Source organism: Myxocyprinus asiaticus, chromosome 44 (genome assembly GCF_019703515.2).
Source record: "Myxocyprinus asiaticus isolate MX2 ecotype Aquarium Trade chromosome 44, UBuf_Myxa_2, whole genome shotgun sequence".
Lineage (NCBI taxonomy): Eukaryota > Metazoa > Chordata > Actinopteri > Cypriniformes > Catostomidae > Myxocyprinus > Myxocyprinus asiaticus.
The window spans coordinates 15,009,785-15,031,340 of record NC_059387.1 but is presented as its reverse complement, the minus strand read 5'-3'; the positions used below and the strand labels follow the sequence as shown (position 1 = coordinate 15,031,340).

Sequence of the window (21,556 nt, the reverse complement as noted above, 5' to 3'; positions counted from 1 at the left end):
CTGTATTAACAGGGAGTAATATACTGATGCCTTATGACCTTTTCCAAAAGCATTAATCACCACTTCCAAAGTATCTGCCACTTTAGGAGGGTGTATGCTACTCCTGAAAATAGTACAGAGCAGGTGGCGCAGCTGTAGATACCTAAAGAACTGAGATCTGGGAATCCTAAAATGTTGAACCATATTTTCAAAAGATCTCAACACTCCACTCTCATATAGGTCACTGAGCATGTTAACCTCCCTCACAATCCACTCTGACCAGCAGAAAGGGAATTTATTAATATGTAATTTTGGGTTCAGCCATATGCTCGAGGCAACATTTAAATAAATGTCCGAATTAAACACTCTGGACACTTTTGTCCATACCACGTGTAAATGCGAGATAACGGGGTGTAACTTACTTCTCTGGTTAGTTTGATAGAAAGGCTTTGCAATGGCAAAATAAGGGCAAGAACTTCCTGTTCAATACAAAACCAGGGAGGGGCTCTCTCAGGTGGAAGCGACCAATGAGCCAAATGTCTGAGACCAAATGCATAATAATAAAACAAAATCTTGGGCAGGCCTAGCCCATCTTTGTCAATCGGCCTGTGTAATTTATTGAAATGTAATCTGGGACGCTTACCATTCCAAATGAAGGACTTCGCTATGCTATCAAATTGCTTAAAATAAGAGAGGGGGCCATCTACAGGGAGAGATTGTAGCAGGTAGTTAAAGCAAGGAGCCCAGCTGAAAAGCCGTTACTGGGCAGTACGCTGTCAGAGCCAAAGCTTCGGATTTAGACCAATTGACTGATCCTGAGAAAAGAACTTAGAAAAGGAATTAATAATTCTGTGGAGGCAAGGCATTGATCTAGTGGGGTCGGAGACGAATGATAAAATATCTGCGTAAAGCAAAAGCATATGTGCCATACCTCCCACCAACCACCCCTGGAAAATCATCTTCCTTTCTTATCTTGGCTGCTAATGGTTCCAGGGCAAGACAGAACAATAATGGGGAAAGAGGGCAACCCTGCTGGGTGCCCCTGTCCAGAATAAAATAATCTGAAATTAATCCATTTGTTTGTACAGTCGCTACCGGGTGTCTATAAAGTAACTTAATCCATCCAATAAAAGTATTCTCGAACCCATATATTTCCAAACTCTTAAAAAGATAATCCCATTGTACCATATCAAACGCCTTTTTCGGCGTCACGTGAGATGGCAGTGACTGGAGTCTGATCATTCGCCACTGACCACATGACATTGATGAAATGCCTAATGTTACCAGAAGAGCTGCGTTCCCCAAATGAACCCCAACTGATCTGTATGTATAAGAGATGTCATAACTTTACTTAATTTGTTAGCCAAAATGTTTGACATTTTTTAAATGTCTAGCTGGATCAGGGAAATTGGACAGTAACTCTTACACTCACTTGGATCTTTGTCATTTTTAAGAATCAGACTGATCTGGGGGGTCACGTGATGCCATGCGAGGAGCAGACATGTAAACCGCGAGCTCTGTGCACTTTGCTAGTTTTTTTAAATTATTTTCATGGTATAATACAGTGAGATTCGACACACCCAGCTACATATTTGTTCTTTGAGGTAAACATGGCAAAGAAGTCAAAATCCTCGGGCTCTGGAGACATTAAAAGACACTTACGTGCTCAAGCGGAAACCTCTGATGGGCCTGCGGACCAGGGACTCGATTTGAACGGCGTGGCAGGAGAAATCCAGCGTCAACTGCCCAACATGTCTGTGATGCTGACGAAGGTAGTTGCTGACTTGGAGGATCTCGCAGTAATACGTCGATTGAGTTGGTTGCAATATTGGCTGATGTTGAGAAACGGATCAATTATCTGGAGTCATCGGAAAGGGAATTATCCGCTAATCCGCTCGTGACCAAAATAGACGTGGAAAGCATTTTGGAAAAAACTGGAAGATCTTGAAAATAGGAGCCAAAGAAATAACATACGGATTGTTGGAATTCCTGAGCATGAAGAAGGCAGAGATATGGTGAAATTCCTAGACGAGCTCTTCCTGAGTCTGCTCGATATAACAGACCATAAGCTGGAAATCGAGCGAGCTCACAGAATCCCGGCTCGCAGATCTGCTGAGGGAAACAGGCCCCGATCAATTCTGGCCAAATTTCTGAGATCATCCGATAAAGATCTCGCACAACGCGAGGCAAGGAGCAAAGGAAAGCTTTCTTGGAAGAATCACAATATTTTCTTGTTCCCGAATTTGACGAGAGAAACGCGGTCGATTCAAGGAATGTAAGAAACTCTTACATCAACGAAAGATCGCTTTTGCACTGATGTTTCCGGCCAGACTGAGAATAGATGCTAAGGATGGCCGCAAAGTATTTACGTGTCCCAAGCAAGCACTGTCCTTCATAGAAACAATGGAGTGAGTAAGCCATTTGGTGTTCCTCATGTAGCTCCAGAGTGGATTAACTCGCTGTACTTACTCTCGGCTGTAAGAGGAAGCTGGGCGCCATTTCTGTTTGTGGTGGTTCCGCTTAGCGGCTGGAGTTTGGTTTGTGGAATAACACTCCTTCAAGAAACTCTTGTATCGACGGAAGATCGCTTTTACACTGAAGTTCCTGGCCAGATTGAGAATGGATACTAAGGATGGCCGAAAAATATCTACAAAGGATGTCTTTTATAAAGTTGACGGGCTGAGTAAGTTATGGTGTATTTTTTTTATGCGGCCTCTGAGTGAATTTGACTCGCTCAATACACTCTAGACCATCCAAGGAACCGGAACGCCTGTTTTGTTTCTTTTTGTGCTGGTTCCGCCTAGCGGCTGGAGTTTTTTTTTTGTGGAATAACACTGCTTCGGGACAGCTGTGGATGAATCTGTTCATTCTTTGTGCTTCTGCCTCCTGTTGGCTGGAAATTGTTTTGTGAAGTATTTTTGCAGGTCATTGGAATGATTACATTATCTGCTGCACTCATAAACAGCCGGCTCATTGAAAACTTGTCTGTCTGTCCGAGGACACTGAACGGCTTTATATCGGCTGGAATTTGTTTTGTGGAGAAACAAACCTTCGAGACAGTTCTGTGAATGAATCTACACATTCTTTGTTTTTATTCTGCCTATTGGCTGGGGTTTGTTTTACAAAGTATTTTCTGTTATGTAATTTTGCCTTACAAAATTTGTGCAGAAGCACCGGACTTGAGCAATCCGATGGTAAAGTTGTCACGGGGGCTCTCGCAGGCATACATGGACCTTTTGAGTTTAGAGGGATTGACGCTGGTTTGAGCTGTCGTGCGCGGGGTTAATGTGCACGTTTTTCTTTTTTCTGTTGGATTTGGTTCAGGGGGAAGTTTGGGGTTTGATTGCTGCATTAACGTTGGAATGTGGTCTGTATAATCTTGTTTTTGACACACAATTTATTTTTTTTATTATATCAAAATGTCAAATGTTAATATGAGTGGGTTATCTTTCTCCACGTGGTATGTGAATGGGCTGGTGCACCCCATAAAAAGAAGGAAGGTTATTTCTTTTCTTAAGTATAAGAAATGTGATATAGTGTTTCTTCAAGAAACACATCTTTCCTCGCAGGAAACTGAAAAATTTGGGAAGATATGGGGTGGACATGTTTTCTCTAGTGCTGGCACAAGTAAGAGCAGGGGAGTCATTACATTGATAAGCAAGCATCTACAATTCAAATTTCTCAAACAGATTAAAGATAAATTAGAGAGAATCATTATTGTTTTAGCAGAAATTTAGGGGCAAAGGTTGGTTTTGGCTAATATTTACGCACCTAACATTGATGATCAGGGCTTTTTTGTAGACCTTGAAGGGATGCTGCAAGCCGCTGGCACCCCTCATGATATAATATTGGGAGGAGACTTGAATCTTTTGATGGACTCAGTCCTTGATCATAGTGAAGCAAAAGTGTGTAAGCCCCCGAGAGCAACAGTGACGCTTCACAGGATGTGTAAAAATCTTGGTCTTGCAGATATTTGGCGACTTTTGAACCCATCTGGTAGGGACTATACTTCTTTTTCATCAGTCCATAAGATTTATTCTAGAATTTTTTTTTTTTTATATATAAATCCCTCATTTCATCTGTTGTGGATTGCTCAATTGGAAACATCTTAGTCTTGGATCATGCCCTGGTGAGTTTAGAGATGTTGCCACATATGGAGAAAAAGAAATCATATAGTTGGCACTTTAATGTATCCCTTTTGCAAAATCCTAATTTCCAACAAATGTTAAAGATTGAAATCAATGTTTATATGGAGACCAACTGGTCCTCAGTATCCTCTGTGGGTGTGGCTTGGGAGGCATTTAAGGCAGTTCTTAGGGGTCGGATCATACAGTATGCCTCATTCACCAAAAAATCCAAAGCACGAGAACTCATGGAGTTGGAAGGGAATATTAAAAGTGCCGAGGCAGAGCTGAAGCGCCGAATGTCGTCTGATGGCCCCAGAGAATTGACCCGATTGAAATACAGATATAATACTACTTTGTCGCGGAAAGTGGAGTTTTGGTTATTCAGGGCAAGACAGTCATACTTTGAGTCAGGGGACAAAGCAGGAAAGCTTTTGGCTAGATATATAAAGCAGAGAGTGTCTTTTTCTACCATTCCCTCAGTGAAATCTGCTGGTGGAGATTTACCTCGGCCATTGATATTAATAATGCCTTTAAAGAGTTCCATCTTGATCTTTATAGTTCCACATTTTTGTCTACTGATGAAGATATTAGAAAATTTGTGGAACCATTAGAACTCCCTAAATTGATAACCGAGCAAAAAAATTCTCTAGATTCTGAGATAACCTTGGAGGAGCTTGACGAGGTAATTAAGGCCTCACCTAAAGGCAAGGCTCCGGGGCCAGATGGTTTTGCCGCTGAATTTTTTAGATCTTATGCTAAAGAATTGGCTCCACTTTTGTTAGAAGTTTAAACGGAATCATTAAAGAAAGGAAAGCTTCTCTCAAACATGACACAAGCCCGGATCAGTCTGATTCTTAAAAAAAGGACAAAGATCCAAGCAAGTATAAAAGTTACTGTCCAATTTCCCTGATCCATCTAGATGTAACATTTTGTCAAAAATTTTGGCTAACCGATTAAGTAAAGTTATGACATCTCTTATACATATAGATCAGGTGGGGTTTATTCGGGGCCGCAGCTCTTCTGATAACATTACGCATTTCATCAATATCATGTGGTCAGTGGCGAATGATCAGTCTCCGGTCGCTGCCATCTCACTTGACGCCGAAAAGGCGTTTGATATGGTAGAATGGGATTATATTTTTAAGATTTTGGAAATGTATGGGTTCAGGAGTACATTTATTGGTTGGATTAAGTTACATATAGACAACCTGTAGCGGTGGAACAAACGAATGGATTAATTTCAGATTATTTTACTCTGGATAGGGGCATCCGGTAGGGTTGCCCTCTTTCCCCATTATTGTTCTGTCTCGCCTTGGAACCATTAGCAGCCGCGATAAGAAAGGAAGATGATTTTGCAGGGGTGGTGGTGGGAGGTGTGGCGTATAAGCTTTTGCTTTTACATGCAGGGCATGTCAATATTTTGTGCCCATCCTTAGTATCTATTCTCAGTTTGGCCGGAAACATCAGTGCAAAAGCGAACTTCTGTTGATGTAAAAGTTTCATGCATTTCTTGAATCGATAACATTTCTCTCTTGTCGAATTCACAAAGTCTGGGAACAAGAAAATGCTGTGGTTTTTCCAAGAAAGCCTTCCTTTACTCCTCGCCTCACATAACACAAGATCTTTATCGGATGATCTCAGAAATTTGGCCAGAATTGATCGGGGCCTGTCTTCCTCAGTGGATCTCCGAGCCGGGACTCTGTGAGCTCGCTCGATTTCCAACTTATGACCTGTTATGTCGAGCAGACTCGAGAAGAGCTCATCTAGGTATTTCACCATATCTCGGCCTTTCTCATGCTCAGGAATTCCAACAATTCGGACGTTGTTTTGGCGATTACGATTCTCCAAATCCTCCAGTTTTTCCCAAACGCATTCAAAGTCTATCTTGGTCGCTAGCGGATTAGCAGCTAATTCCCTCTACGATGATTCCAGATAATCGATCCGTTTCTCGATGTCCCCGAATCTTGTAACCAACTCAGAGAATTTCACCCCCATCGACATAATCGATCGACGTATTACAGCAAGGTCCTCCAGGTCCGCTACGACTTTCGGCAGCATTACAGACATGCTCGCCAGATGCAGCTGAATTTCTCCTGCCGCACCGTCCAAACCGAGTCCCTGGTCTGCGGCCCTGTCTGAGGTATCAGCTTGAGCACGTAAGTGTCTTTTAATATCTCCAGAGCCTGAGGATTTTGAATTCTTTAACACGTTGACTTCTTAGAACAGTTATGTAGCAGGATGTATCGAATCTCACTGGTTTATGATACAAAAAGAATTAAAAACTAGCAAAGTGCGCAGAGCACGTCGTTCACACGTCCAACCCTCGCATGGCGCCACATGACTCCTGGAGTCATATGGATTACATTTGTGCTGGCTTTTTTTTTTTTTCAATGTTAATATACTTTCTCCTATCCCAGATTAATAAACCAAGAGAACTACAAGTAATCCATTCATTCAGACCATTTACCGACAAGGGGAGTGTACAGGAAACCTGTTTAAAAACAGATCATTTCACAATTTCATTTAAGTGCTGAAGAAATTACACACTCCAACCATTTAAAATGAATTGCTTTATATAGGACACTAGCTCTAATAATTCTGCAGAACCTAGGTTGGGCCTCACCTGATTTCGGTATACATAACAGGCAGCCACTGCGACCATGGTGGACTCCCCCACGAATCCTGCCAATAAAGATCCCACTCCCAGTGTGGCACCATGCACCCTGCACAACAAAAACATCACCAAAATCAAATGCAATTTCAACACATGCATAGATTACCAAAGTCAATCTAAGGCACCAGTAAAACATAAACCAGCTGTACAAGATTAATGACAAAGTCAAAATGCCTAGTTTTAGTGCAGTGATGTTGTGATCAACAGAACCTATTAAAGTAACGGTCTCTATTTAATGTGATGAGCTTACTGTTCCAGCAACTTGCATTAACTATGGAGCTCTGAGTCATTATTCATTCAAAACCAGAAGACAGGGAATCTAATCTGCTTATTTTTAGATGCACTAAAATTTCAGAGGCAGCATGGCAGCTAATTAGTTCCCAGATCTCAAACTGAGCAGAAAAGCACACTGAACAATCTGTAAGCATATGGTAATTTGAATTTGATGCATTTTGTTGCTGCAGTTTACCAGATGTGTGTGTACTCCTAACGCTGTAAAAATTTTAATTTTATCCAGCTTATGGGGTTTCTGATTCACAGGTTCTACTAAATGTGAATTACTTTGCATCTACATGAAAACACATTAGGCCAACAATATTCCTCAAATGTTGTCCCAACTAACCTAACAGTGTTGTCTGAACCAACAATTTCATATTGAAAAATGTTGCGGTTGTGTTTGGTTTATATTTAAACAGTACTCAAATACAAAAAAATAATAATAATTCCCGCACCAAAAGCTATCGTATCGCTTTAGAAGACATTCATTTAACTGGGGTTGTATGGATGATGTTTATGCTGAATGTCTATGATTTTTGGAGCTTCAAAAGTTGGATCACCATCCACTTGGATATTAAGGACCTACTGAGCCAAGATATTTTTTTATTTTTCTTCAAATGTGTTCTGGTGAAGAAAGAAAGTCAAACACACCTGGGATATCATGAGGGTGAGTAAATGAGAGAATTTACATTTTTGGGTGAACTAACCCTTTAACTTGCAAGATATACTGTACATCTCTTCAGAGGCAAAGACTGCAGTTAACTGCATGTAAACATAACTGAAATGGTGACAAAATGAAAGCTCTCATATTGCGATTGATAGATGGTTAAACAAGAAATTAGTAGGTCTCTCAACAAGAATTCTAGCATTTGGTGAACAAACAAATTCACATTGCCTAAAAGCAATGTTACTGTGGACAATTTTTAAGACAGTCGCTGAGAGAACTGCAGTTTTTGAGAGAGAGAAAAAAAGCAGAATTAAAAGATTCAAAATATAAACTAAATATTCGATTAGATTTTAGCACCTAACTTGTTGATTCTAATGCCAGAAGACTGGAAATACAGGTACTAATCTCATACAAGCACGAGGTAGGTGACAGAGCTCTTTAAAATGTTGCAGTGTGTATACCAACCCCATGTAAGGCAGCACCAGAAGGCTTGTGATGAGCACAATTATACGCAGGACAGAACTGGGTGCCAGCACAAACGTTTTCTTCAATGTCATTAACCAGCCCGTCAGATGAGCTCGAACAGTTACTGCATATCACACAGATATAACAAAGATGACATGGCTGTAATGCAATGCATCCATACAGTAACATGGATTGTCAACATCATATTATCAATCTTATGACATTAATTTTGATGGGCATTTCAATGTGGAAATCAAGTCATACAATAAGCAGAAAGGTGAAAAAAAAACAACTGGTACCTGGCAGAGGGAAGAAGGAAAAGATTCTCAGAGGAATGATGCAGAGTTGTGCAAAGTCCATGTCCACCCCGATGATGTCTACCAGGATTCGCTCCGAAACATAAGGGGTCCAGAATACAATGAAACAAAGCTGGCAAACAGACACAACAACATAACTAAGAAGCCAGAGAACAATGAAGCTCTTTAACTCATTGCTAAGATAGAAGCACAATGACATCATGCATCATCATGTCAAAATAATGAATCAAATAAATTAACAAATACTAGGTCATATGTACATTTTTATTTACCACTCATGTCAACGCAATACAGAGAATATCACAGCATGTCTTGTGCAATTTTTTTTTTCATTCCTTCATGACAAGTTGACGGAAACCTTCTTGTTTATGAGAGTGTTTCCATTTCAGCAAGAGCAAATTCTGAAATTGTCTCAAGCCATGTCTGCTCAACGCCCTGCCTACGGGCATTCCTCCAATTGGCACAGTAGTCAAGTCTGGCACAGGCTTGACACACAAGTTAACAATGAAAGACTCCACATTTGATCAAGTCAACCTTCAAATAGTCCTGGCCACAAACACCTTGTTTGTAAAAGCCATGCAGATGCCAGTCTTTAAAGATGGGGTAAACTTTTTGGGATGTTAAAATACATTCCACAATCACAGCTTAATTTTCAAAGACAACTATAAATAAGCCAACTGTGAGTTGATTACACCAAAGCGTGTACACTGTGCCATTGTGGCGCTATCAGAACATTGCTCTGTTCGCTTTGAACATTCTGACCAGCCCGACATAGCAACATTGGCTCAACCAATTCCATGAGTTCTGAAATATATACTATATAGTCTCATCTGTTTGACCAATGGAAGACGGAGGAGCGTTCATGAAACCTGTTTGAAACTTGTATGATGGGACAAGCACATCAATGCATGCTCAACCTGGGCTATAAAGACAAACTACCAAGTATATGTGTTTGCAGCTTTTACATCAAAGAGTATTTTTGTTGCCAAGTTAGAATGGTATCTTTTATGGGAATACCAACTTTGAAGAACTTTCTGGGGTAAATACTTCTGGCAGCATTTTGTGTTTTATTTCATGACCTCAATAAATAAATAAATAAATAAATTAAATAAATAAAACCCACCGTATGCAATTTGTTACTGTTTGTTGCTGGGTTAGTCTAAATCAAAGATATTCCAACTATGCCAGCTTGTTCATTCTTTTTTCTTTGTCATCACTGTGAGACAAGAACCAGGACAGCAGCCAAAGATTTTCAGGCTGTTTTCAGAGACGCCTCGACCGGAGGTACAGGTGTTACATCCTCTTTCAGAAACATGGGTGTGCCTGAATCTGCCTGCCTACATGTGCTGTTAATTTCCATTTGATTTAACCTTCCATTCAATAATTACACAACATGCATCTACATGTCATGCAATTCAAGACAAAACAAACTAGAAAGCTTTTGGTCTGTTTTCTGCATGGTGACAGCATTGCTTATATACATTACATTTCACAAGCAACAGGCCTTTTTTTATTTCACACGACTCGGCATGCTGGAACTGCTCCACACCTGTTACATAAACTCATTTTGATGACAAATACACTAGAAAGCCAACTTATGTAATGCATAAGATCCTTTTTTTGAGTAGCATCCCTTAAACAAAATCTTAACCATATGTGCAACATCTGTGACCAAAGCGTAAGCAAGTTTCTGAGACAGACCGTTGGACTTGCATAATAACATCAATTATGGCTCATTTTGGCCGGTCGGTGTTTGACTGCGGGCCCTGAGGTAAGATCAACATAAAACAACAGATCACAAATAGGTTTGTAGCAATGTAGGAACCGAAGTCGGTGCTTCTTTAATGTATAGCATGTGAAAAATGCATGTTTGATTCAAGTGTAGGACAGTATCCATTTGTTATTTTGGAACCTGTGATTTGGTCAGCCCCACAATCCTTGGTATGTTTTACCAAAACAAAACTCAAAACATATGTGAATTTCCTCTGGCTACACACAGAATTATGTAGCCTAAATTCACTTTTTCAGAGTGTTCCTGTAGTGTGACATGCTATACTTCATTGTATTCATGCCTTAAGACAAGATTTTTCAAATTCATATACTGTATAATATATAATAATTAAACATGCAGTTCGACTTCGTGGAATATTTGTTCTTTTAAAAATGTGTCACACTGCAAGCCTATTTAAGTGAACTGCAAAAAAGCAAAATGATTCAAAATTGTGAAAAAAGCAAACATTGTCTGCTAAATAAATAAATGTAAAAGAAATGGTGACCAGTTACAGCACCTAAAATATACACTTTCCTGTATACATACAACACATTTTTAGGTTAAATTGTTGGGAAAAAAATGGTTAAAAGTTAATAGACTTTTTATTTGTCAACAACCCTCATTTTTAAATCAAATCTATGTAGATGTTTGATTAAAAAAGTCTTACCGCTAAGGAGAGAATCAAGCAGCAGAGAGTGAATCTCTTGATGTGAGATTTGGTGACCGGCTGACCACCAACTAATTTATTTGAAGGGTCATTCTGTTAAAAATTAGGACAGATTCAGTTAAAGGAATAGTTCACCCAAAAAATGAAAATTCTCTCATCATTTACTCACCCTCATGCCATCCCAGATGTGTATGACTTTCTTTCTTCAGCTGAACACAAATGGAGATTTTTAGAAGAATATTTCAGCTCTGTTGGTCCATTCAATGCAAGTGAATGGTGGCCAGAACTTTGAAGCTCCAAAAAGCACATAAAAGCAGCATAAAATAATCCATATGACTCCAGTGGTTTAATCCATTTCTTCTAAAGCAATATGATAGGTTTGTGTGAGAAACAGATCACTATTCAAGTCCTTTTTTTACTATAAATCTCTCACTTCCATATGCTTATTTTGTTTTTTGGTGATTTGCATTCATCGTGCATATCGCCACCTACTTGTCGGGGCTAGCCAAAGGTGGAGATTTTTTTTAGTAAAAAAGGACTTGAATATTGATAAGTTTCTCACCCACACCTATCGCTTCTGAAGATATGGATTTAACCCCTGGAGTCATATGGATTACATTTGTGCTGGCTTTAATTGTTTTTTGGAGCTTCAAAGTTTTGTTCACCATTCACTTGCATTGAATAGACCTACAGAGCTGAAATATTCTTCTAAAAATAATTTGTGTTCTGCAGAAAAAAGCAAGTCATACGCATCTGGGATGACAAGAGAGAATTTTCATTATTGGGTGAACTATCCTATTTTAAGATACAAAATTTACCTTTGTATCTTAAAATACAAAGGTAAACTATCATGCTTGTGTGGAAAAATCTCATGTAATGTTTAATCCATGTTTGAGAACTTGCTTTTCTGATATAAATCTATAAAACTACAGTATCTTAAACAATCATGGTGTTGTTTGTCACAGCCCAAATACCTTTCTGGCATCATCACCCTTCAAAAACAAGCTGCTGTCATTCCTATTCTCTACTTGAACATTGCGTACTAGTGATTATAAAAGCTGCACTTAAAGTTACAAAACAAGTTCTCCCTAAACAACACCATTCACTCAAACTCTCGCCAACGCAGCCGCAATTAAAACATAATGGCTTTCTTTGCCACAGAGAGGTGACCCTGGTTATGTCTGTAATCAAAAGCTGGCAAACCCCAAACAAGTTTAGGCAGTGGGGTAAAATTTCCCAAACCCCTGGCGCTTTGCTGAATGTTTGTCTGACTGTTGCATGTCTTTCTGGTAAGTAATTACAGGCATGAAGGATGAACCATGAAGAACACGGCGCAAAAACACTAGTCATTGGGTGTTGACTAAAGAACTTTCCAGAGCCTCAGGAAATACCAAAACGTGTTGCTGTGATATGGTTTTAAAAAATTAAGGTAACAAAAGTCTTAAATAAAAAGCTCTTCCAAACACCAAAAGACAGTGATCTAAGCTAGAAAAAAAATAAAAAATGTGAGTGGTACTCAACAGGTTTTGCTGCCTACCAATTAAAAATTATTCTTGGATGAATTGCTAAGTAAATGATCCATGTTTCATTTCTGAACTGTTTGAATAGTCTAAGAAAAACCGAAAAACTACCTACCTTATCGAAAGCTGGATAGACAGCTCGCAGTTCTGTTAACCAGCCGTAGGGCATGTGACCCACAGGATATGTGGCAGTGAGGACTGCTACTGCCTAACAGAGACACATAGTTCAGTCAGGACAGACTGCCTTGTGTTACTGATGACTTTAGAGCGGCACTCAACACTACTCACTTCAACTGATGCAGTGCTGCCTTTAAGGTCCCGTGAGACGAACAGGTTGACGATGGGTCTGCTGATGCGCTGAGTGGCCAAAATGAGTGCAAGCGGCCACCAGAAACTGAGCATCTTCCTTACAGTGGCATCACCCTTGACATGACCACAACAAAATGGCATATAGGATACTGAAAAACAAGCTCTTTTAAAACTTGCTAGAAAATCCAGTTAAAATCAGCCTAAGATCCAAGCTGGTTTAGATGGTTGACCAGCTGGATAACCAGCTATTTAGGACATAGCTGAGCTGGTAGACTATCTAGGTCAAGCTGGTTAGAGATAGTGGATGACCTTGGACCATCAACAGGTACCATGTTCCAAAAACTAGCTTAACTACCTTGAGATGGTATGACCTGTTTTTTTTGTTTTCCCAACAGGGAAATCATATTGAATTAAACCTGCACATAGGATGATAATGTGTATATATTTATACCTGTGTTTATATTTATAGTTTGCTTTGTGATCTTTTTCTGATATTAGATTATGTAATACAATTGCTAGATAAACATACCCCCTGATCCAGACTACTTGTTTCAGGGATGTTGTCATGGATTTTGTGGTAGTAGCCCAGTCCAACGATAGTGAAACGCACCAGAGCTCCCATGTACAGAGAGAGAATGGGAATAAGAAGAGGCTCTAAACATTCCAAGTTACTTTGGAGAAGGATTGCCACAAATATTATCTGCAGGAAAAGAGACATAAATTAAACAGTTTGTGTGTGTGTGTATGTGTGTGTGTGTTCAATGAATTAAAAATAGGAATATGCTGTATTTGTAACTGTTATCCATCTATACAAAACAAGAGCTCTTTGCTACATAAAACAAGAGTTCAAAATGCCATTTTATCTTAGTTTTAAAAAAATTACTAGATTAGCACAAAAGTACAGCTAACATACATAATATATATAATTATTAATTTTATATATATATTATATATACACACACACACACACACATACATACATACACACACATATATACACATATATTATTAGGGCTGTCATGCGTCAATTTAGTGCTATTAATTATATACAAAATAATGTGTTAAAAAACATTACACAATTAATCAACTAACGCAAGTACGGATTCTCCTCTTCACTCCGTATTATATATTTAGAATAGGCCCTGCATATTATATTTATAAATATTTGAATTACTATGCATTATTTATATGAATTATCTTTATACTGGGGCCTTTCTTAGCAAATAATGATGTGTTTGATTGCAATTAATTTGATTAATTAATCAGCATGTCATGTAATTAATTTGATTAAAAAATGTAATTGATTGACAGCCCTAATGTATATGTATGTATATTATATATATATATACACACACACACACACACACACACACACACACACACACACACACACACACACACACACACACACAGTTGTGCTCAAAAGTTTGCATACCCTGGCAGAAATTGTGACATTTTGTCATTGATTTTGAAAATTTGACTGATCATGCAAAAAAAAAAAAAAAACTGTCTTTTATTTAAGGATATTGATCATATGAAGCCATTTATTATCACATAGTTGTTTGGCTCCTTTTTAAATCATAACGATAACAGAAAATCACCCAAATGGCCCTGATCAAAAGTTTACATACCCTTGAATGTTTGGCCTTGTTACAGACACACAAGGTGACACACACAGGATTAAATGGCAATTAAAGGTTAATTTCCCACACCTGTGGCTTTTTAAATTGCAATTAGTGTCTGTGTATAAATAGTCAATGAGTTTGTTAGCTCTCACATGGATATCAAGCCTTTAGGCAATTAGCCAATTAGCTTCTGATAGGCTAATTGGAGTCAATTGGAGGTGTACCTGTGGATGTATTTTAAGGTCTACCTTCAAACTATTTGCTTGACATCATGGATCAAAAGAAATCAGCAAAGACCTCAGAAAAAAAATTGTGGACCTCCACAAGTCTGGTTCATCCTTGGGAGCAATTTCCAAATGCCTGAAGGTACCACGTTTATCTGTACAAACAACAGTATGCAAGTATAACACCATGGGACCACGCAGCCATACCGCTCAGGAAGGAGACACATTCTGTCTCCTGGAGATGAATGTAGTTTGGTGCGAAAAGTGCAAATCAATCCCAGAACAACAGCAAAGGACCTTGTGAAGATACTGGAGGAAACAGGTAGACAAGTATCTATATCCACAGTAAAACGAGACCTATATCACCATAACCTGAAAGGCTGTTTGGCAAGGAAGAAGCCACTGCTCCAAAACCGCCATAAAAAAGCCAGACTACAGTTTGCAAGTGCACATGGGGACAAAGATCTTACTTTTTGGAGAAATGTCCTCTGGCCATAATGACCATCGTTACGTTTGGAGGAATAAAGGGTGAGGCCTGCAAGCTGAAAAACACCATCGCAACCGTGAAGCATGGGGGTGGCAGAATCATGTTGTGGGGGTGCTTTGCTACAGGAGGGGCTGGTGCACTTCACAAAATAGATGGCATCATGAAGGCAAATTATGTGGATATATTGATGCAACATCTCAAGACATCAGCCAGGAAGTTAAAGCTCAGTCGCAAATGGGTCTTCCAAATGGACAATGACCCTAAGCATACCTCCAAAGATGTGGCAAAATGGCTTAAGGACAACAAATTCAAGGTATTGGAGTGGCCATCACAAAGCCCTGACCTCAATCTGATAGAAAGTTTGTGGGCAGAACTGAAAAAGCGTGTGCGAGAAAGGAAGCCTACAAACCTGACTCAGTTACACCAGTTCTGTATGAAGGAATGGGCAAAAATTCCAGCATGTGGAAGGCTACCCAAAAAGTTTGACCCAAGTTAAACAATTTAAAGGCAATGCTACCAAATACTAACAAAGTGTATGTAAACTTCTGACCCTCTCGGAATGTGATGAAAGAAATAAAAGCTGAAATAAATAATTCTCTACACTATTATTCTGACATTTCACATTCTTAAAATAGTGATCCTAACTGACCTAAGACAGGGAATGTTTTCTACTATTAAATGTCAGGAATTGTGAAACACTGAGTATAAATGTATTTGGCTAAGGTGTATGTAAACTTCTGACTTGAACTGTATATATATATATATATATATATATATATATATATAAAAACAGATTTAACAGCGAGAATCTTGCTATTGTTACCTGTGCAACAACATCAGAAATGGAGGCAGAGCCCACCAGCAGGCTGTACTTGTGCTTTAGAAGGATGCCTGCATGAATCCATGCCTTTAGAATAAAATACAATCAAAACAAATTTAAAAAGAAAGAAATAACAAACAAGTATATATATAAAAAAAAGCCTTAATCTACAACAGAGATGCTCAGAATAGCATATACTAGTCACACTTTTTAAAAGTATGTATAGTGCACACAGACAGACAGACAGACAGACAGACATTAAAATTAAGAGAATACATTATGTTGTACTCATTTAGATCATCAGAAGATTATGATGTGGCGTTAGATGTTTGAATTTCAGGTCAGATATTTTTACGCTGTGGCATTCACTTCCCTCAGGTTATTAATAGAGGTTCACACTCACCATTGCATCTAATATGGGAAATACTGCAAGGTACAGGAAGGCCTTCCTCGTCTTGTTTCCGACTGATTCATCCACATGGTGAAGCTTATTTATGATGTAGTAACCCAGATCTGTGTAAGCTGGAGAAAAAAAAATAGAATCATAATATTATAATATTTGGGGATCATAAGTCCCAAATCTGTAGTTGTTTGGAATATCAAGTTTCTCTACTAAATTAGGCATGAGACATAAAGCCAGACCTACCTATGAGTATGTGGAAGACAATGGCAATGATCCCTGCCACGGCCATGCAGAGGACAGCTTTGGCTCTCTCCCTCTTGCTGTTGACAAGCACGAGACCCACACTCTTGAAGTCGCTCATGGGTCCAGTGAAGAACTTCATAAGCGAGTATGCCAGACCATAGCTGGCCAACATCTCAACTCTATCCTCTTTTACAGTCGCTATACCTCTGTTCAGAGCCTGACACAAACATGAAGAAAAAGCAATTTATTCGAGAAAAGTTTACACTTTTTAAGATAAAATGCATGTCCAAAGCACAAATGCAAGTTATGAACCAGTTTAATAGGTCTACTTACCTAACCCTAATCAGATAACTCCCTAACCCAAAGTATGTGCAATAGTAAAAGTGATGCCTGCCTCAGTAAGCACCATTAAATATACATTTAGCAAACCAGGTGTGACTCAGAAGTCCCTGTTCAGAGGAAACTGTCAACAAAATGCCAATAAATGTGCATTTAATAAAACTTCTAAAATATAACTATAACATTTTATTTCACATTTTGAAGTTTCACATTCTGATATGAGAGCTTACTTGTACAGTACCAAGCTATCTAACTTTAAAAAGCCTAAAGCTATTTGAAGTGGTTTATACAACCTCTCTAGCTGATGATGTTCCTCTTTAGCATCCCCATGGAAAATACCACAGTGAACTATACATTTAATTTCATATATTTCCTTAAATTAACTTGAACATGCAAGCAAAGGCATTGTTGCTATAATAAAGCAGCACACATCTGCACAGACATGCACACAACTGGAAAGAAAATGAACAGATTTCCAACTGTGACAAAACATTTATTTATATTTATGCATTAAGCAGATGCTTTAAAAAAAATTACAGTGCATTTAAGGGATAACCTACACATTATCAGTTTATGTGCTTCCAGTGACTTGGAACCCGTAAACCTGGCATTGCTAAAAGTGTGCTCTACCAAGGAGCTACAGGAAATAACTACAGGAAAAAAAAACCGAAATAAAAAAAAAAAAGAACAGTGTAGCCCAGACTATGTAGAATGAATCCAGTCTTCCTTCTATCCATATTCGTCTATATGTCTATAACAGTAAGAACAAGTGAGACACTGGGAGACAATAAAACTGCTGCAATAAATAAACGAACATGGTAGTTACATAAGACTAATCCTTACCCCTCTCTACCTTGCACTCACACACACACATACTAAATTAGACTGTCACTGTCCTCTTGACAAGAGTAACAATAGAGGACACAGACCTAGGCACATGATTGAATGTGAAGAGAAACAAATGCATTAGGGCTTGTTCTATTATCTTTATACACAAATCAGTGTTCCAAGGATTAAAGCAGAGAGAAACGAGACATGGCCTGAAATGATGTCTCTGCCAAGGGATTAAGGTGCATCAAAAAGTAGCAGACAAACAAACTTGTTGGAGCAATCTTTCAGCAATACATTTTAGAGAATGTTTACAGTCTCTCTTGACACCAAGCTTCTCCAGTATGCCCAAGCTCTCATTACAAATAGCAGAGAAAATCTATACACTGGCCCAGTTACCAGGGCACTGATGCCAACAAAGTTATTAAGGAGAGTGTAAAAGCATCTAGTTGAGGTATATAAGACGTAATCAATAAAACACTTAACGCAAACTCTTGCAAGCTCCTAACATGCCTGCCTGCACAGAACTCCGGACTGTTTATTCCAGTGAAGTGTAATGACATTGCACAAACACAGTTTCTGCCATTCATGGACCTGGTAGTATTGCCAACTAATTGCACTGCAGGTTGCACTATGTGTGTGTAGGATGGTTTTTAATGCACTTTATGTCTTTTGTTGCTGCTGTTTTGTTTCTGATTTGCCACTCAGGGTTAAATACAATATGTTTATCTATTTAAAAAGAGCACTTGTCCAAAAGATATGTTGGCCTTGACTTCAAATAATTAATTGAGGATATCTCTACTGTAACTGGTATCTAATCTTTCTAAGCAGAGGTATTGGGCTGTGCATTTCATTTCGACTCAGTAACAAGAGCTTAACATGCAAACCTGTAATTCAGTGCACTTTTTCATATTAAAAGGAGAAGCAGTGTTGGTAACATGTTACGTGAGGGAAATACTCATATACTTATATAACAGTTCACCCAAAAATGAAAATTCTCTCATTTACTCACCCTCATGTCATCCCAGATGTGTATGACATTCTTTTTTCTGCTGAACTCAAACAAATATTTTTAGGAAAATATCTCAGCTCTGTAGGTCCATTCAATGCAAGTGAATGGTGGCCTGAACTTTGAAGATCCAAAAAGCACATAAAGGTAGCAAAAAAAAGTAATCCATATGAGTCCAGTGGTTAAATCCATGTCTTAAGTGATATGATGTCCTTTTTTACTATAAATGTTTCTCCCTGCCCAGTAGGTGGTGATATGCTCAAAGAATGCAAGTATGTGGAAGTGAAAGTTGAGATTTATAGTAAAAAAGGACTTAAATATTGACCTGTTTCTCACCCACACCTATCATATTGCTTTTGAAGGCATGGATTTAACCACGGGAGTCTTATGGATTACTTTTACGGAGTGACTATTTGCACTAGGTACAAATAGCACCTGCCACACAGTGCCGCCATTTGCACTCAAATAGTCTGGTGGAAACACTGAAAATAAAGACAAACTGCATTCTCTGGTGTCGCTTCAATGGCGTAGTGTGTAAAGATGCTGTGGATATGCTTTTGTCATGTGGACCATCTGGGTTCGATTCCCCTTTTTGCCCCACAGTTTTTCCCATCCTATTTCCTGTCACCACTCTTAGTATTTCCTTTAATAGCCTACTACTTATAATAATAAATACAATTAATATAAATGTTGATTTCCTCGCAGTGATTTGATCACTGTTAAGGTCAGGGAGTTTAGAGAAATGTTTGATCCAGGTAAAATTAACCATGGTTTTACTATAATAATACTGTAGTAATCATGCTTTTTTTTTTTTTTTTTTGGGCAGAAACCATAAATTGAATGCAGTTACTACAGTAATATGGTGTTATTATAGTAACCATGTTTTAATTTTGAGGTTACTATGATTTTACTACAAAATACCATGGTGATACTATGGTTATTGTAGTAAAACCATGATTATTTTTGTAAGGTAAGGTTAGGGTTAGGTTTTGGGGTAGGGGTTGGTGTAGAGTGTCTGGGGGACTATAAATAAAAACAAACATGCTGTAGTTATGGCCCTATACTGTAAGTTAGTATTTAATTAGAGTTGCAAAAAGTATATTCCACTATTTGCACTGGGGTGCAAATAGCATCTAACATTATTTACACTTAGTGCAAAGCAGATGCCCTTGGTTGCTATTTACACTTAGTACAATTAGCCTCTGTCTTACTTGTATGCTGCCTTTATGTGATTTTTTTAGCTTCAAAGTTCTAGCCACCGTTCACGTCCATTGTATTTACCTACAGAGCTGAGATATTCTTCTAATAATCATTGTGTTTTGCAGAAGAAAGTAAGTCATACACATCTGGGCTGGCATGAGGGTGAGAAAATGATGAGGGAATTTTTATTTTAGGGTGAACTATTCCTTTTAGAGATTCCCATTCTGGGAAATTCAATGATTAATTAAAAGTAAATGGTTATCCTTAAAGTGGCTGAATAAAAATCTAACTCATAGAACATGCAGTTTGTAAGGCATCACTAGAAATAAAAAGGATTGATGGGTACGGTGTAACTTCAAATTGTAATGATTAGTCCTAAAATACTTTTTGGTCATTTAACTGATACTTTTATAAGCAACTTACATACACCTGGGTAGTTGACATGAAATTTCAAATGTCCTGCCGTGTAACATGTTATACCAACATTTTATCATTTATGTTAGAATTTTTCTGCATGCAGCTTTTCTGACTTATTAATTAATATTACAAGGAATATTTGTAGCTAATCTTCAGAATTCATGTTACACTGTAGGACTATTTAAAGAACGGCAAAAAAAGACCTCAAAGATGATAAGGTAAAAAGTTTAAAAGAAATGGCGACCAGTTTCAGCACCTGAAATATACACTGTCCCTTTTATATTTCTAAATTATTTATACATTTTAACCCAAAGATTTGCTGTTCAAAAAAGTAAATATCCATGTTTTGTTTTTTTTGTCAACAACCCACTTATTGCAGGGACAGTCCATCTGGAGTAGCCAGGAATTTGAACCTGTAACCTTTTGATTGCCAAGTCTTTAGGAGGTCAAATTCATAACAAATTACAAATCATTCATTTCTGTACAGTTTTTGTTAACACTTTGCCAGCATTGGAGAAACCTGATCCTCTTCTTGCCTCTAAACAAAAGTCCAATCACTGTTTTTACACACATTTCACCATTACCTGCGGTTCGTGCAATAAATATGTGGTTGCATCTTGCGATGCAAAATATTAGACAAAAGTTCAAATGCATAATATCATCATTTCTTACCTGTTCTCCAAAGTCAGTAGCTATATTAGTAATGGCAAGTGGCACCAGGAATCGAATGAGAGGCCAGTAGGCAGTGCGTGATAGACAGTCCATCATGGAGATATTATTATTTTTAATGCATTCATCCGCGTCGAGCTGCACTGAAGAGAAGCGGTGCACCACCAGCCTGTGCTGTTTCCAGCTGTCTGAAGTCAAACTGGAAAAACATAAGACAATCTCAGTTGTACTGTCATTCCCAGCGCTTCCGTGCAGGAGGAGACAGAAGCAGGTCACCCAAACATTTCACTATGAAATCATCCTGCCATTCATCCGCAAATGAAGTCTCACATACACGAAGGTCTGATATAGCACATTTTTGCATTTTGGTATCAGACTGTATAAATAACAGACCGAAGGACAGTCTGCTGCATGCGCGCATGTTTGAGTTATTTATTCCCGTGCAGAACACACGTGGCGTCACAACACCAATCCGTTCTCCAGTTGTATACGTCACTCTACAGGATTTAAATAATCAGGA

The 21,556-nt window shown here is 38.5% G+C and overlaps 1 protein-coding gene across 2 annotated transcripts in view; it reads right to left on the bottom strand.

Moving 5' to 3' along the window:
• The window catches only part of LOC127434734 (progressive ankylosis protein homolog B-like), a 23,442-nt gene extending 1,886 nt beyond the window's left edge, over positions 1–21,556 (bottom strand). Inside the window, exons 1-11 of one of the 2 annotated variants that reach the window (XM_051687679.1) lie at positions 21,040–21,556; positions 16,575–16,791; positions 16,332–16,450; positions 15,932–16,015; positions 13,302–13,472; positions 12,752–12,886; positions 12,579–12,671; positions 10,944–11,036; positions 8,488–8,617; positions 8,189–8,312; positions 6,730–6,829 (exon numbers count right to left, since the gene is read on the bottom strand). In XM_051687679.1, the coding sequence (XP_051543639.1) occupies positions 6,730–6,829; positions 8,189–8,312; positions 8,488–8,617; positions 10,944–11,036; positions 12,579–12,671; positions 12,752–12,886; positions 13,302–13,472; positions 15,932–16,015; positions 16,332–16,450; positions 16,575–16,791; positions 21,040–21,135 (1,362 nt within the window). In that variant the 5' untranslated portion in view covers positions 21,136–21,556. The remainder of the gene's footprint in view (positions 1–6,729; positions 6,830–8,188; positions 8,313–8,487; positions 8,618–10,943; positions 11,037–12,578; positions 12,672–12,751; positions 12,887–13,301; positions 13,473–15,931; positions 16,016–16,331; positions 16,451–16,574; positions 16,792–21,039) is intronic. The other variant, XM_051687678.1, reaches the window with a different exon arrangement.